A 16402-nucleotide genomic window follows, 5' to 3' on the forward strand; every position below is an offset into this window, starting at 1 on the left:
TATGCAAATAAGTTATGCTAATGAGTTATGCTAATGTGCTCCTGCACCTCTTTTTCTACGAAATGACCCCTGGCTCTTCTGATGTTCTTATTATGTGCAGGCCTCCAGAGTAACTGGCTGGCCACTGTATGAGACAGGGTGCTGGACTAGATGGACCAGTGGTCTGATCCAGCAGGGCTCTTCTGAGGTTCTTCTCAGGGGAAGGCCTCAGTCTCTATGCCCTGGTGTTGGACTTCTAGAGGAACTGGTTGGCCACTGTGTGAGACAGGATGCTGGACTAGATGGACCTCTGCTCTGATCCAGCAGGGCTCTTCTGATGTTCTGACTGCAAGATAATTCTCTGAAACGGATTCCCACTCCCTTCCAAGTTTGTTTTTTAAGTGGATGTTCTGGAGAAATTGTTTATTTCTGCAATCTGCTATGCAGCCAAAAGTACAAGATCAGGCTATGCTGCATCTGATGTATTTCACATGCCGATCTAATGTGTTTCACACGAGAGGCATGCAAAACAAGAGTTCAGAAGACTGTGTTCAAGCAGCAATTCTACTTACGGGAGCTGTGCTGTCTGGTTTGGCTCCTGACACTTTAACCACAGCTGTCGTCTTAGAAGGTTCCAGTCTTGCTTCGGAACTAGCTCTTGTTTGCCCGGAGAACAGATAATCCGGCGGGGGAAGCACCACGCCACCTCTGTCCGACAAGTTGACTGAGCTGATGCTTCGGACAGGTGCAGGACTAGAGAACGGGGGGGAAATCGTTATGGATCTACCAAGGAGAGGAAAATTGTTCACTGTTTATTTGTTTCCTTCAGTTATACCCCACCTTTCTCTCCAATGGGGGCCCGAAGTTGCTTACATCATTCTCCTCTCCTCCATTTTATACTCACAATAACCCTGCAAGGTAGGTTGGGCTCAGACGGGCCCAAGGTCACTCAGCAAGCTTCCATGGTGAAGTGGTGATTTGTGTTTCCCAGATACTAATCTTAACCCTCTTAAATCACTGCACCACACTGGCTCTGTGTGAATCTCCATTCCATTTCTTTTTTTTTTCTTTCTTTTTTTTACTTTTGGGGGTCCGGGCAGTGGGACTGGTTGGTCCTATTGGTTTTGACAGACAGGTCCCCCTCCCCTCTGGGAACGATATTTTCCCCAAGAGGAAGGAAGACCGCATTCCCTTTGGACAGGTGAATACAAAACTGCGGCGGTCCAGGGATGCCAGTAACAAAGGTGGCAGATGTGAAAACAGAGCATTGATCTGTCGAGGTGAGAATCTCTACTCAAGTCTTTCTCATCACCCACTGCCTGGTCCTTTTTAACTGGAGATGCCGGGGCTTGAACCTGGGACCTTCCGCGTGACAAGCAGAGGCAGAGCCACACCTCCTCTACAGGAGTCTTGAGGCCCTTCAAAGACCAACACCATTTTATTTCATTATCAGGCTAGAGCCCTTTCCTTTAGAGTTACCTGCTACCCCCTCTGGAATTATTCACTGTGCAGAATCCTTGGCGTTTTGCAGTTTTGGCCCCAGCCAGTGCGTTTCTTTGCAGCGCGGAATGCGTATGCGCTGCTTCACACACGGACATAAAAGCAGAGCCTACCACATATAGCAGAGGTTCCCAAACTTTTACTGGCTATCACCCCTTTGGTTCCATAAGCTCATCCCCAGGGCCCCCTACCAATGCTCCCTCTAAGCTGTGGAGTCTTGTGAGCAGAAATTCTACTTTGTGAGCTACTGGCATTAGAGTTGTGAGTGAGCCATTTGGCTGCTGCGTAAATTAGTTTGCTCTGGAGCCATCCTTCCTGAGCTGAGACAAAAAAATCTGTGAGCCAGAGGCTAAAAAACTGTGAGAGCTGGCTCACACTAACTCAGCTTAGCGGGAACATTGCCCCCTACCCTACCCTGCCTGAGAAAAAAAGAATAATTCAGAACAGCAGTTTGCACAACCCACAAAGGAAAACAATAAAATTCAAAACAGAAAGAATTAATTTCACATTTATTCAAAAGCCAATAATTTTAATTTTTTTTTAGTTTAATTGATTCAACAAAATTGGTGAACTTGATCCAGGGATACCAGCTTTTCAAAGGTTGGGAAAAAAACCCTGAGAGTTTCCACCAGATTTCACCACTACACACACGTGGAAACTGGGAGTGCCATTTGCCAGCATGGTGCCATAGCCTGATCGATCGTAAGTAAGTGAACAACACCGACGTCAAAGGGATTTAACTCCAGAGATCCCCCTGCTGTCCTCTTGCCTCTTTAGTGGCCCCCTAGGTAATCCCACTGCCCCCTGGGGGTGGTACCACCAGGGGTCATTTCCTGCAGGAGCGCGCAGGAGCGGAGCTCCGGCAGTAAAGAGCCCAGGGGGCGGGCCCCACCCCCTGCTCCCAGCAGCCCCGGGCTACAAGGAACAAGAAGCAGCCAGGTAAGTTGCAGAGCCCCCCCTCAGATAGCAATCCAAAGGAGTCCAGTGGCACCTTTAAGGCCAAGGTTTATTCAGGTACAAGCTCTCCCTCCTCTGTGAGAGCAAATCTGCACGTCCCCCCCATAGCTAGCAATCCAAAACAGTCCAGTGGAGACTGAGCGGTGAGTGTTGACTTCTGATACACGTCCGGTGATGTCAGGGGTGTGTGACATATGCAAATGATATGCTAATGAGTTGTGCTAATGAGCTCCTGCACCTCTTTTTTTACGAAATGACCCCTGGGTACCGCCCACTTTGGGAACCAATGACCTACAGTTTTACACAAGGAGATATGAATGAGGACATCTTTGACTCACTTCTATGCATCAGGGTAGGTGCTCAGTAGCCTCCCAACTCCCAGATGGGAAATACCTGGAGCCCGGGGACGGTGGGGTTTGGGGAGGGACCTCAGCAGGGTATAAGGCCACAGAGCACATTGGCCAAAGCAGTCAGTTTCTATAGGAGAATGGCTCTCTGTAGCCTGGAGAGCAGTTGTGATTCTGGGAAAACTCCAGGCCCCACCTGGATATTCAACAAATACACGGGAAACACGGCAAGGTTGAGTAAATGTGGAAAAACATGAGAACCGGAGAAGACTTCTACAGAGTTGTTTGACTTGTGCATTGTAGCATTGTGAGCTTTGGTTCCAGGAAAAATAATTTGCCTGAAGAAGAATTTCTCGAAACACGGAACTTTTGCCTAGGAGGCGTGTTTGCTTTGATTCTTGCTGCATCTCTTTTCAGAATGCAAAACAGCCGACGACATTGGCATTGACGACTGCTTCATCTTTCCTCAGAAAGCAAGATAGTCTACAGCACTGAATCCTGCCTGCATATTCGTCTCTGTGGCTGTGGACTTTTCTACAAGATATATATTGTTCTTTAGGTTTTTGTTATCAGTGTACTATGATTAATAAGATACACTAGGGTCTTTATTGTATATTTAAGTATATGATTTAAACGACTATATGAAGGCAAAGCAGCATATCAGAATTGTGTGTTTTGTTTTAACAAGGTGTTTTTCCACATTTACCCCACCTGGATACTGGCAACCCCACGTGTAGCATTTGCATTCGGTGATCTGGAGCACTTCTGTTTAGCATAGGGGCAGTTGTACTGGTTTCAAATGGGACTATGCAAGATTGGGGGGGAGCGGGAAAGTATGAGTGATGAACTATGAAAAGGTGGGATAACAAAAAAAAAGAATATTGGCGAACTAAGGCCACGTTGACGATTTATAGACTATCCCGAAGGAAGCTCGTCAGCTTTTAAGCTTTCATTTTAAAAACCACCATCTTGAAAACGTACAGGTCTTACACAAATTCAAATTGAAATAACATTACCTTGGGACTGGCGCACGCACTGTCTCTTCCACTGGCTCTTCGAATGGCTTTGTGTAAGATGAAGGGAACCAGCCTTTCCTAGAATAGGAAATAGTAACAAAACTTTAATTCATATAGTTATTTAATTTATATTATATAGTTAATATATAACCACTGAGCGGTGGCTTCGAGACCCGAGTGCCGCGTGACGGAGTGAGCTCTCATCTCTGGTTCCAGCTCCTGCCAACCTAGCAGTTCGAAAGCAAGAAATTGCAAGTAGATAAATAGGCACCATTTTGGTGGGAAGGTAACAGCGTTCCGTGCACCTCAGCGTCTAATGCCAGCCACATGACCACGGAAACGTCTTCGGACAGCGCTGGCTCTTCGGCTTGGAAATGGAGATGAGCACCGCAACCCTAGAGTCGGATTCGACTGGCTTTCGAGCAAGGGAAACCTTTACCTCTTTATAGTTAATTTATATAGTTATACAATTTAATTTATATAGTTAAACTTTAATTTATATAATATTTCTCACCCCAGCTGTGACCCAAAGCAGCTCACAGCATTGTTCCCCCCCTCCTCTCTTCTAGCTTCACAACAACCACTGTGTGAGGTAGGTTAGGCTGAGACAACATAAAACAGAGAGAAAACTGAGATGTTGCTGCCTTGTGGAAACTAAAGGGGTGTGTGTGTCTGGGTCTAGGGTCCTGGGTGAGGTTGCCAGCCTAGTGTATCTTCTACAAAGGCAGAATGCCCTAAGGAGGCAGAATCTGTCAATTAAGACGCAGGTCTGTCATACAGCCGGCTGGCAGCAATTACTGGCTTTAGATATGTATAAGTGAGAAGGAAGAGTGGGATTTACATCACACTAATGGATTTGATGAATGTTGCAATGAGATATGACTAGAGTGTTTGCCCAAATGGATTAAAATTGTAAGTATATTATATAACAGCCAGTAGTATGTACAGCCTTGCGTTACTCTTTTTGCTAATACTGATAATATAAATTTTAAGGACTCTTTTTGTGGCAGGGACTCCTTTGCATATTAAGCGACACCCCTCTAATATTAGGCGACACCCCTCTAATGTAGCCAATCCTCCAAGAGCTTACAGAGCTCTTCTTACAGGGGCTACTGTAAGCTCTTGGAGGATTGGCTACATTAGGGGTGTGTCGTCTAATATGCAAAGGAGTCCCTGCCACAAAAGGAGCCCCTGGATATAGGTATTTCAACGCTACCCACTTTGATAAAGTTCTACACGAAACAAGACATTATATGCATGGTTCGTTGGTGCTGATGGCATTTGAAGTGCTTCCAGTAAACTGAATATTGGTAAAAGAATTTATAAGTCTGTGAAGAACTTTCTTTTTTGGCACAATACATCACGGTTGTTTGCTTCCTTTCAGCTTCCATCCCGTGATCTCTCTCTTTGGTTTGCACCACCTAGAGGTTGGCAACTTTAGTCCTGGGCCTGGATGGGAGACTTCCTGGCAGTCCTTCACCTGTCTCCCCCCCCTTTTTTTTTTGAGATCCATGACAGAAGAAAGGCAGGGAGGGCAGAAATGAACTACAGAACAGTTAGTGATAAACACTAGCTATCAGAAGAAGAAAAAGAAGAAGAAGAGATGGGATTTATACCCCGCCCTTCACTACCTGAAGGAGTCTCAAGAGTGGTTTACAATCTCCTTTCCCTTCCCCCCCCCCACAACAGACACCCCATAAGGTAGATGGGGCTGAGAGAGCTCTTTCAAGGACTGCCTATGAGAGAACAGCTCCGAAAGAACTTGTGACTGACCCAAGGTCACACCTGCAGCTGCATGTGGAGGAGTGGGGAATCAAACCCGGTTCTCCCAGATTAGAGTCTGCAATCTTAACCACTGTACCAAACCTAAAGTTTGTCAGTCAGCACTCCAATCCTTTCATACTCTTTGTTCTTATCTTGGGATCAGGGGATGCTTCCGACAACTCACACTTTGGTCACGTCGTGTTCTCCGTATAGCCAACCGTCCCTTTCCTCCGACACCAGGAGCGTGATGGTGTCGCCCTGCGCAAAGCTGAGCAAGGTTTTGTTACTCCCGGCGGTGTGTGGGAAGATGGTTTTGACTTTCTGCCTTTTCATTATGTTGAGGCCCGTGGCGACGGATGTGGATCGTGATAAACTGGAATCGTCCACGTGATCTGATTTTAAAACAAACACAGGACGGCACATATACACACCATATGACACTGTGTCGGGTCAAGGGACTGTCATGTGAAACAGAACCAGATACTAAGGAGACAAAGAAACGAGTAGCTGTCTTGAAACCTTTTCGGGTTTTTTGTTCGCCAAGCAATCTGCAGCGCCACCCTAAGCTGGACAGCTAGATTTGAGTCAGCAGAACCTTAGGAACTGACAAGAATTTCAGGGCAGAAGTTTTTGAGTGTTGAAGCTCCCGTCCCTGAAAACCTTGATGGTCTCGAAGGTTCTACTGGACTCAGATTTAACTGTCCTATGGGAGACCAACAAGGATGCCCCCTGAAACTATCCTAAGTGAAACAAATTTAAACCTTTGCTGGTCTTCAAGGTGCCACTCTGGACTCTACATTTGTTCTACTGCTTCAGACCAACACGCCTGACCACCTGGATCTATCTTATGTTGAGTTATATTCTTCTACGCCAAGGGGTTTAGAAGGGAGTAACTCTGTTCAGAAGGGCACTGTTGGTCTCTGCATATTATCAACTAGTGTTTACATCTCAGATGCAGTCATGTCTTTCACACACACACACACAAACACACACACACACACACACACACAGATTCAGGTGGGGTCACCATGTTGGCCTGAAGCAATAAAACAAAGTTAGCATCCAGTGGCACCTTTTAAGGCCGACAAAGTTTAATTCTAGGTATAAGCTTTCATGAGCGTGCACACTTCTTCCATTACCTGAAGAAGTAAAGTAAAGGGTAAAGGTTTCCCTTGCTCGAAAGCCAGTCGAATCTGACTCTAGGGGGCGGTGCTCATCTCATGTCCGAAGACTTTCTCTGTGGTCATGTGGCCAGCATGACTGAACGCTGAGGTGCACAGAAACGCTGTGACCTTCCCACTGAAGCGGTACTTACTTATCTACTTGCAATTTCTTGCTTTCGGACTGCTAGGTTGGCAGGAGCTGGGGCTCACTCCGTCACGCGGCACTCGAGTCTCGAACTGCTGAGCTACTGATCTTCCGGTCTGCAACTCAGCGTCTTAACCTCTGAGCCACCGCGGCCCCCTAACTGAAGAAGCACACGAAAGCTTATGCCCAGAATTGAACTGTGTTGGCCTTAAAGATGCCACTGGACTCAGACTTTGTTTTATTGCTTCAGGCCAACACGGCAACCCCACCTGAATCTTTCTTTGATTTTTTTGGTGTGCAACCCCACCTGAATCTTTCTTTGATTTTTCTGGTATGTGTGTGTGTTCACACACTTTGTTCACACACAATCCAAGTATCTAGATTTGAGTCTGTCATGATCTGGGCTGTGCCACCAGAGGCGTACTAGGCCCAGGGAGCCTGGCTAGCAGTAGGTGAGGCTGGGCCTACAACTCCCAGAAGCCTCTGAGAGGTTTTGGGGACAAAATTGACCAATAGGAAAAGAGGAGGGCTTGGAATAAAAGATCTGGAGCAGCAGGAAAAGCTGTTCTTCTTCCCAGAGGGCAGAGCCAGAAGGAAGGCTGCTGCAGGGAAGAGACCCTCATCCTGAGGGAAGGCTAAGTAGTCTAAGGCCACTTCAGATAGTGAGCTAGGGACAGTATATTTAGACGCATAGGGCATTTGATTTCTTTTCTTTTCACCCACTTACTGTTATTCTGCACCTTGTTGTTTGACCTCCTATAAAACAAACCTTTTCCTTGTTTCAGTCTGCCTGGTCCTCACGCCTATTATTCAGCCAAAAGAGAGGTCTGAAGGTCTTGGGAGGGTGCTCTGGGCCTTCTCAAGGGATCCTAATTCCAGAGTGGTGGCAGCGTCAGGTGACACCCCACCTGAGCCGTGACAGAATCTAGTAGCTTCTTAGAGACCAACAAGATTTTCGGGGTATGAGCTTCAGAGAGTCAGTGCTCTTATATCTGGCGAAGGGAGTCTTGAAAGCTCAATACCCTGAAAATCTTGTTAGGTCTCTCAGGTGCTGCGGAACTCAAATCTAACTTTTGAAAGCTCAATACCCTGAAAATCTTGTTCGGTCTCTCAGGTGCTGTGGAACTCAAATCTACTGCACACCAAAACGGCTAACCCTCTGAAACGACATTCAAAACACACACTTCTTGTGAGCTGCATTCTGTGTCTGGACTGCTCCCTACTAAAACAAACCCCCATATGTAGAAAATCAGGTGTCAGGAAAACCTAACAGGCAAGATTTCTATGTGCAGGGATTTGGTCACGGTGTGTGTGTGTCTAAATGGACATCCAGTCTTGCAAGATCTGCAGTCCTGAAGTGGTGCAGGTACCCCGTTATCTCGGAGGTAGTTCTGGAGAATGAAGCCAAAGTCGGCAAGACTTCACGCGCTCCTTCAGAAGGAAGAGAACGAGGCCGGGTCAAATGGCTTTTGGAAGCCCCTTTCAAACCTCAGCTAATTAGCATCTCGTTTGAACAAACTCCGGAATGAGACACCTCTGGGGCACACACTCTTGCCACAAACTATTTTCACTGTCTCTATACCTACAGCGGTCATTAAGTTTCGACTCATAAATGCCACAGATGCTTTGGGCATGAATACCCTCCTTTGTCCCTGGCTTCTGGAATTCCTCAGAGAGCTTTAGTCGGAGATAACTGTTTTACGATTCCCGGGGACTTGGCCCTACATCATTAGTGCCTAGTAGTTTTGTAACACACACGCGCATGCACACGCACACACACTGACAAACACAGCCTTACTTGTTGAATGATTTAATCTCTCCGATGATGCCTTTGGAACAGCTGCCGGGTTGTTAAACATATCGACTAAGGGACTGGTATAGGCTCTGACGGTCGGAGCCGGGGGCACGCGGGGAGAATTCCTGTGGAGTGAGTCGTAATCTTTTCCCACCTACCAACACACACACACAAAAATCCTTAAGCATCATTGCGGCGGAATAATACTTCAGGGCAACAGGTTCAACGGTTCTCTTCACGTATGCAAACCCTAGCCGGTTGAAGAATATTCTTTTGTTTCCCTTGAACAAGGACAATGGCTGACATTTTAAAAACTTTATCTTCCTTATTAAAACGTTCATTAGCTGCCTTTCTACCTTGCGGAACTTGAGGAGGCTTAAAATGTAAATAAGGAACAGTTATTAAAAATACGTAAAAAGACCATGATTTAAAATCACAATGAGGACTGCCAATAGTTTTAAAAAAAACTAAAGTAGTCAAACGCATTCCTAAATACAACCGTCTTCAACTGCTTCCTAAAGATCTAAAATTTGGTGTCGTGGTTAAATGAGCGGACTCTGGGAGAACTGGGTTTGATTCCCCACTCTTCCACTTGCACCTGCTGGGTGGCCTTGGGCAAGCCATAGTTCTGTCAGAGCTGTTCTTGAAAAAGAGCAGTTTCTGTCAGAGCTGTCTCACAGGGTGTCTGTTGTGGGGAGGGGAAGGGAATGGAGTTTGTCAGCTACTCTGAGATTCCTTTGGGTAGTGAATGGGTATAAATCCAATCGTCTCCTCCTCCTCCTCCTCCTTCTTCTGTGTGTGTGTGGGGGGTCAGGCTCACCTCCTTGTGGAGGTTCCTCCATTTTGGATGCTAATATGGTCGCCAGCCTCTGGGTGGTGGCTGGAGATCTCCTGGGATTACAACCCGTTTCCAGGTGACAGAGATCAGTTCCCCTGGAGTACATGGCCGCTTTGGAAGTTGGGCTCCGTGGCATCGTCCCCCACTGAAGTCTCTCCCTTCCCTAAACCCTGCACTCCTTAGGCTCCTCCCCCCGCCAAATTTCCAGGTATTTCCCAACCTGGATGCTCTTTGGCTCTTCCTTTACTGAGCAGAGCCGCCACTTTTTTTACATTTTGGTCGTCTGTGACACTGAGGCTGCTACGATGGTTTAACTTTTCATGTAAATCTCTTTAGGAATGCTCGGGTAGAGCAGCAGTACACAAACATCGGGAACGTTAAAAACAATAATTCTGTGAGTAGGAATGCACAGCTATCAGAAGGGGGTGTTTGTTTCAGACCCGAAGCCCCAAACCTAAACTGTGACATGGGGAATATCTTTGCTCCCCCCCCCCACAGCCCTCTAAGTTAACCATTTTTGCCTCGCTCGAAAAGAAAATGGGTGATTGGTCGGGACCGCTTTTCTCTCCTCACCATGCTGTTCCTCTCAATCATCGGCGAAGGCATCGGAGTTCCCGAGACCGGAGTGGAGACAGGTGTCTTTATCTCTTCTATCATAGTCATGATTTTCTCTGGTACTTTGGTGGCATCGCTGCACGTCTCCAGCCACCTGGGCAGCTTGGCGTCCAATAAGTCTGTACACTATCAACACCGTACAAATCGAGTTAGGGAGGGTGTATGCCTTTTTGGATTCAATCTTTTTTTTTTTTAAAGGGCAGTGGGCTATGTAATGATTTCATGTTTTTTTTTGTGTGTTTCTTTATATGTTTAGTTTGACTGCAGTACTGTAAGAAGAGTGATAGAGGGAGACAAGTGTGATGTGATTGGCTGATGACTGAGAGTGTGGGAGGAGAGATGTTGATGAGAGGGATTCTGTGTGTCAAATTTGAAGAGAGAGCATAGTCTGTGTGACTATGGGAGTTTTTGAGTCTATTCTGTGTGAATAAGACAAAACAGTTTAGTCTGTGTGAATATGAGTTTTGAGTCTATTCTATGTGAATAAGACAAAGAGTTCAGCCTGTCTGGCTATATAGATGAGAGAGTGAGAGATTAGACTGAGTGTCCACGCCAGTCAGAGTGGAGTTTTGAGAGTTTGAGAGGCTGTTTGTGACACCAAACTTTGCCAGTTATATTTACAAGTTCCTTTCATCAGCAAGATTTCAAAATAACCAGAAACCTATTTTGTTCTTTATTAAATAAATCATTTTTTGTTTTAACTTATTCCAGAAATCAGGATAGTCCTTCTTCAGGGCTACATAGTCCTCTGAAGTGCCCAGACCCTGGGTCATTCTATCAAAAGAGAGAGATCTGGAATTTTTAATTCCTGGTGGCAGCAGAAATCTACCAAGTTTCGGTACACAGAGGGTGGTTTAAAGGTAAAACCGTCTCCCCTATAAGCAAGGACGTCACAGGCTAGATTGAGGACTTTTTAGACCAGGGATGCCAGCCTCCGGGGGGGCCTAGGGGTTTCCCGGAATTACAGCTCGTCTCCAGACTACAGAGATTAATTTCCCCTGGAGGAGATGGATGCTTTGGCGGGTGGACTCTGTGTGTGGCACTGTACCCTACTGAGGCCCCTCCCCTCTCCAGGCTCCACCCCCATATCTCCCAAAGTTTCTCGCCCCGGAACTGGCAGCTCTACCGCTCCACCACGAGGCTGGTGGCCAGGGAGGACCTGGTAACCCTGATGCGGACACAGAAGGAACAAGGCGCAGAGGCTCAACAGTTCCTGCTGGCAGGAAAACATGACGTAATGTGGCACTGACACGCATGTTGTTTAGCAAAGCATGCTCGAGAAACCCAATCACAGAAATCTAATGATGTACGGAAACCTCCTTCATACAGGAAGAAACAAAAACATCACATGGAACATGTGAACAGTCACAAGGGGGAGCTCCTGCTACAAAAAGAGTCCTGCCCTGCTCAACAGTTCCTGCTAGCAGGAAAACATGACGTAATGTGGTACCGACACGCATGTTGTTCACGCTCGAGAAACCCAATCACAGAAATCTAATGATGTACGGAAACCTCCTTCATACAGGAAGAAACAAAAACATCACATGGAACATGTGAACAGTCACAAGGGACAATTAACTGCAACGGTCTAACATTCAGGTGTGGCAGCCGTGTTGGTCTGAAGGAACAGAACAACGTTTGAGTCCAGCGGCACCTTGAAGACCAGCAAAGTTTAATTCTGGGGATAAGCTTCTGTGTGTGTTCACGTGAAACCTTATGCCCAGAATTAAACTTTGTTGATCTTAAAGGTACCACCAGACTCAAGGTTTGGTCTAACGTGTTGTGGTTTGAAGGTTGGCTCATCGGCCGGGTTGTTCGAGGTTTCAAAAAGGTTTTACGTCCTGAATTTTGATCAGCGGAGCCCAAAATATGGCCTTTTCAAAGCCTCATCTATGGCTGTATTCAGACGCCATGAGAAGCCCCATTTAAAACACCAATTAAATTCTGAACAGGCACAAGCACAGTTTGAGATGGCACTCCCAAGTGTCCCCTTTCTCCTCTCGCATCCCCTTTGTACGCGGGAGAAGACTTTCCCTGCTTTGCTCAATCTCCGATTCAGAGTGGCGACCAAACGCAGGTGGCATGCTGAATTGCGTCTTGTTTGTCCCCTCACAAGCTGGGATTCTATACCGGGACCGAACAGAGGTTCAGAATTCTGGCTTGTGGGCAGCGAAACAAGCGGCGATTCAGCAAGGGCCCTGCAGTTTGGATGTCGTGGCGAATGGGAATTTCAACCAACAGGAAAGTCCTCTGTGTGCAAAGGAGGAGGAGGAGGTGACCCTTGCAAACGTTATGACAGATGGCACCATCTGTTCGACCAGAGTTGGACTAGAGTTAAGTTGGAGATGGCTGTGATGTTCTGGGAAACTGCAGCTTCCCCCCAAAACCAGGCTCTCGTTCTTCCGGGCAGTTTCATGCTTCTTCACTCTCATACGCACCGATATGTGGTAATTCTTCATGTGCTGGGCAAAACTGCAGTGCTTGTCCACCAGGAAACAGAATCTTTTTTTCTCTTCCAGTAGAGCCTCTCTACAACCTTCGGCAATAAATTTCTGAATATCGTTCTGGCGGGAGCTCACCGTTTCCAAATACTAAATACGAATATTAAAGAAGAGATTAAGGTAGGGAGGGGGGGAAAACCCTTGATACATTTAATTCTTCATGCATAGCTCGTATCTAATGGCAACCACCATGCCTTATATCCGAGAATAATCCTTCGTTCTTAACCAGGACTTAAGAAATAACACTGCCTGCCCCCTAATCTAGTTTAAGACATTCCAGTCAGAGTAATGTGCACTCTGGCTCAAGGGAATGTTTAAAAAGGTACTGCTTCACGGGGACAACTACGAAGCTTGCGCTCAATGCATAGGGTTCCCACTTGCTCGCTTATGGCCATTGCCCACTAACGTTCACCTATTGGCAGGCGGAAACTGAGGCTAAACCAAGGAAGGGGGGAATTGTCCTGGGGGGAAAAATTAAAAAGAAATATAAGGCCTTGTATACTTACAGGAAGTTCTGACCATAGAGTTTCTGGTGATTCCTAGAGCTACCCGTTGCCACTTCCAGGTAGCTCTGGGAATCTCCCGGAACTCTACAGTCAGAACTTCATGTAAGTAAAGGCTTTATTTTTCTTCTCAATTTTTCTCCCGGGATGCTGCCCACCCAACCCGAAACCCGCCTCTCAATTGCCAGGCACTTCCTGGCAACCTTATCAATCCAGACGGAGGAATGCTTAAATACCAGGGTCCATGCTCACATCACAGAAGGAGTGTGTACGCTTTTTTTAAAAAAAACACGTGTTTTCCAACAGATGTGAATTGTCAAGCTAACCCTCCCACATTCTTGGACATAAGGGGGGGGGTAAGTATCTCAAGGTAGAGCTCTCACCTCTGTTTCTCTGTGCTCATATTTTGTGGCATTCCTCCCTCCTTGACTTTTCCTTCGGATCTTCTTCAGCTCCGCCTGAGATTTTTCCAAAGAATCCAGCTTGTATCGGTGTTCGTTTTGGTATCTCTTCAAAGTAGCCTGCGGAATCAAAGAGTTCCAGAAGTGCCTTTTATATGCTTCCCGGCAATGCTGGAAATGCACCCTAGTTATTCTATTTTCCATATCGAGACACACTCCACCGCTGGCGGGGTTACGAAAGGTTCGATGCAAGGTGGGCCTGCAAATGGGCAAAATCAACTGCCCGTACGTGTGCTTTCTCTGTTGTGCCTCCCGCTTTGTGGGACGGGCTGCCAGAGGAGGCCAGGACCGCTCCCATTCTCCTGCCTTTCTGCAAACGATGCAAAACTGAACTATTCAAAAGGGCTTTTCTGCGCAGGTGACAGGGTGGCACTGCACAAAATGGTTTTGACAAACTCATTTGGGTAAATGATTAAGGACAGTGCTCTACACTGCTGCACTGAGCTTATTGTAAGGTAGGTGGGGCTGAGAGAGCTCTGACAGAAACTGCTCTTTTTCAAGAACAGCTGTGCCAGAACTATGGCTTGCCCAAGGTCATCCATCAGGTGCAAGTGGAGGAGTGGGGAATCAAACCTGGTTCTCCCAGATTAGAGTCGGCACACTTAACCACTACACCAAATCTCATGTGAATACTTCTGCTATGTTTCAGTTCTTTCTGGTGGTTCCAGACATTTAAAATCCTGATGCGCTAGTTATTGACTGTCCCGTTTTATCGATTGTACTGGCTTCACTCTGTGTAATTGGCCTTGAGTCCCCGTGAGAAAGGCGGACTATCAATAACGTAGAAAATAAAATAAATACAAATTATCAACACTTGCTTTAACCAGAAACTTGCTATGAAGAAAAATTTGGTGTGTTTCCACACTATCGAAAGGTAACCGACCACCCAAGCTTCTAAGGTAACTGACCACCCAAGAGCCAGTTTGGGGTAGTGGTTAAGTGTTTGGACTCTAATCTGGGAGAACTGGGTTTGATTCCTCACTCCTCCACTTGCACCTGGTTGGATGACCTTGGGCAAGCCATAGTTTTGGCACAGCTGTTCTTGAAAAAGAGCAGTTTCGGTCAGAGCTCTCTCAGCCCCACCTACCTCACAGGGTGTCTGTTGTGGGGAGGGGAAGGGAAAGGAGATTGTAAGCTGCTCTGAGACTCCTTTGGGTAGTGAAGGGCGGGGCATAAATCCAGTCTCCTCTTCTTCTTCTAAAGGCCACCACATTTGTTTCAGCAGAAGGATAGCGCCATGCAGACAGAGAGTTCAAGATTGGGGAACAAACAATATATTTTCAATAGTTTTTAAGACCGCTGAGTGGCCCTTTCAGTTACATACACACCCATACATGGCCATCGTTCTTCAGTGCTGCAAACCAACATACTTACGTTCATGTACTTGACATCCAGTTCTGTCTTCTTCTCCAGCTCAGAAATAATCTCTTTGTGGAATTTCTTGAACTTAAGGAGTAAACAGAAGACAGCACAGTCGTAAGAACATAAGAGAAGCTATGCTGGATCAGGCCAATGGCCCACCCAGCCCAACACTCTGTGTCACACAGTAGCCAAAACCCAGTAGGAGGTCCACCAGTGGGGCCAGTCAGAGATTTTAGCATGCACACACAGGGGTCGTTTGGGGCTGGAGCGCACTGGAGCGCTGCTCCGGCAGCCCAGGAGTGGGCACAAATGGCGGTGGCGGCAAGCCCCGCCCCCAGCTCCCCCTCCCGCGCTCCTTTTTTCTACAGTTGCGCAGCAGCAGTGGCACAATCTTTCTATTATATTCTATGAAAGATCGTGCCGCCGCCGCTGCGCAACTGCAGAGCAGGGAACTGAATGCCTCCCCGCTTTCTCACCAGGAGAGGGGGGGGGGCTCCAGAAGTGTTCCTCGGCTCACCTGCTTGGGCAAGCGAGCTGAGGAAGGCACGGGGAGGTATTTAAATGTCTCCCCACTCTCTCTCCGGCCCTTCCTGGCCTGCCCGCTGAGGCAGGCGAGCCAGGAGAGGGCCAGGGGGGGCTCCAGAAGCCTTCCTTGGCTTGTCCAGGGAACTGCACCTGTATTATGTCTGGAGATAGCCTGGTTCTCAGGGAATGAGCGCGCAACCGTTTCCTTTCACCCGCCAGCGGGAAAGTGACCCATTGGTCCTGTACCTGGCTCAAATCCCTTTATCTTGTTTGCCCTAACCGTTTGTAGTCAGTTCTAACAAAGAACGTGTTTGAGTGTCTTTCCAAAGCTTTGAAATAAATTTTGCTTTTCTTCAAAACGTGGATTTATTCTCGATGCTTGGGGATCCAACAATAATGGAAGTGGCGGCGTGACTTCGCTCCCCCTCCCCAGCCCGCCTTGGCAGGCCAGCTGGGGAAGGGGAGGCTTTTGAAGATGCCTCTCCCCCTTTTTGCTTCCCCTTCTGACATCACTTCCGGTGATGTCATGGGGCGTGACATATGCTAATGAGCCATTATGCTAACAGCCTATTAGAGATGCTAATGAGCTCCTGCAGCTCTTTTTCTACGAAATGACCCCTGTGCACACATGAACTGTTGGAATATCACAAAAAAAATGCTGACTTACACTTTCATCTAGGCTGTCGTTGAGTTTTTTCTGGGCTATGGAAATTTCTATGAGAACGTGACCTGTTGACACAGACAAATCCACATAATTTGTTAATTCACAAAGTCATATTTTTCTGCATGCCTGGAGAGTATCCCAAGTATAAAACAAGCAAACACCCTCTCATCTTGTCTGGTGGGTGGCCTGGTTTTTATGCGTCCAGGATTGGCAGGGAGAGGGCAGCAGCTTTGCTACTAGACATTCCCTTCGCGACCCTCTTCTTCA

At 47.0% G+C, this 16402-nt stretch overlaps 1 protein-coding gene across 1 annotated transcript in view; it reads right to left on the reverse strand.

The window, feature by feature from the left end:
• BAIAP2L1 (BAI1-associated protein 2-like 1) overlaps positions 1-16200 on the reverse strand; it is a gene marked incomplete at its 5' end in the record, with an annotated part of 25035 nt that extends 8835 nt beyond the window's left edge. The window contains 9 exons of the mRNA XM_015413067.1: positions 552-732; positions 3800-3877; positions 5748-5955; positions 8670-8820; positions 10078-10245; positions 12558-12710; positions 13507-13644; positions 14959-15030; positions 16139-16200. Of these exons, the coding sequence (XP_015268553.1) occupies positions 552-732; positions 3800-3877; positions 5748-5955; positions 8670-8820; positions 10078-10245; positions 12558-12710; positions 13507-13644; positions 14959-15030; positions 16139-16200 (1211 nt within the window). The remainder of the gene's footprint in view (positions 1-551; positions 733-3799; positions 3878-5747; positions 5956-8669; positions 8821-10077; positions 10246-12557; positions 12711-13506; positions 13645-14958; positions 15031-16138) is intronic.
• Positions 16201-16402: the final 202 nt, after the last annotated feature.

Source organism: Gekko japonicus, unplaced genomic scaffold (assembly GCF_001447785.1).
Source record: "Gekko japonicus isolate JY-2015 unplaced genomic scaffold, Gekko_japonicus_V1.1 scaffold2745, whole genome shotgun sequence".
Taxonomy (NCBI): Eukaryota; Metazoa; Chordata; class Lepidosauria; order Squamata; family Gekkonidae; genus Gekko; species Gekko japonicus.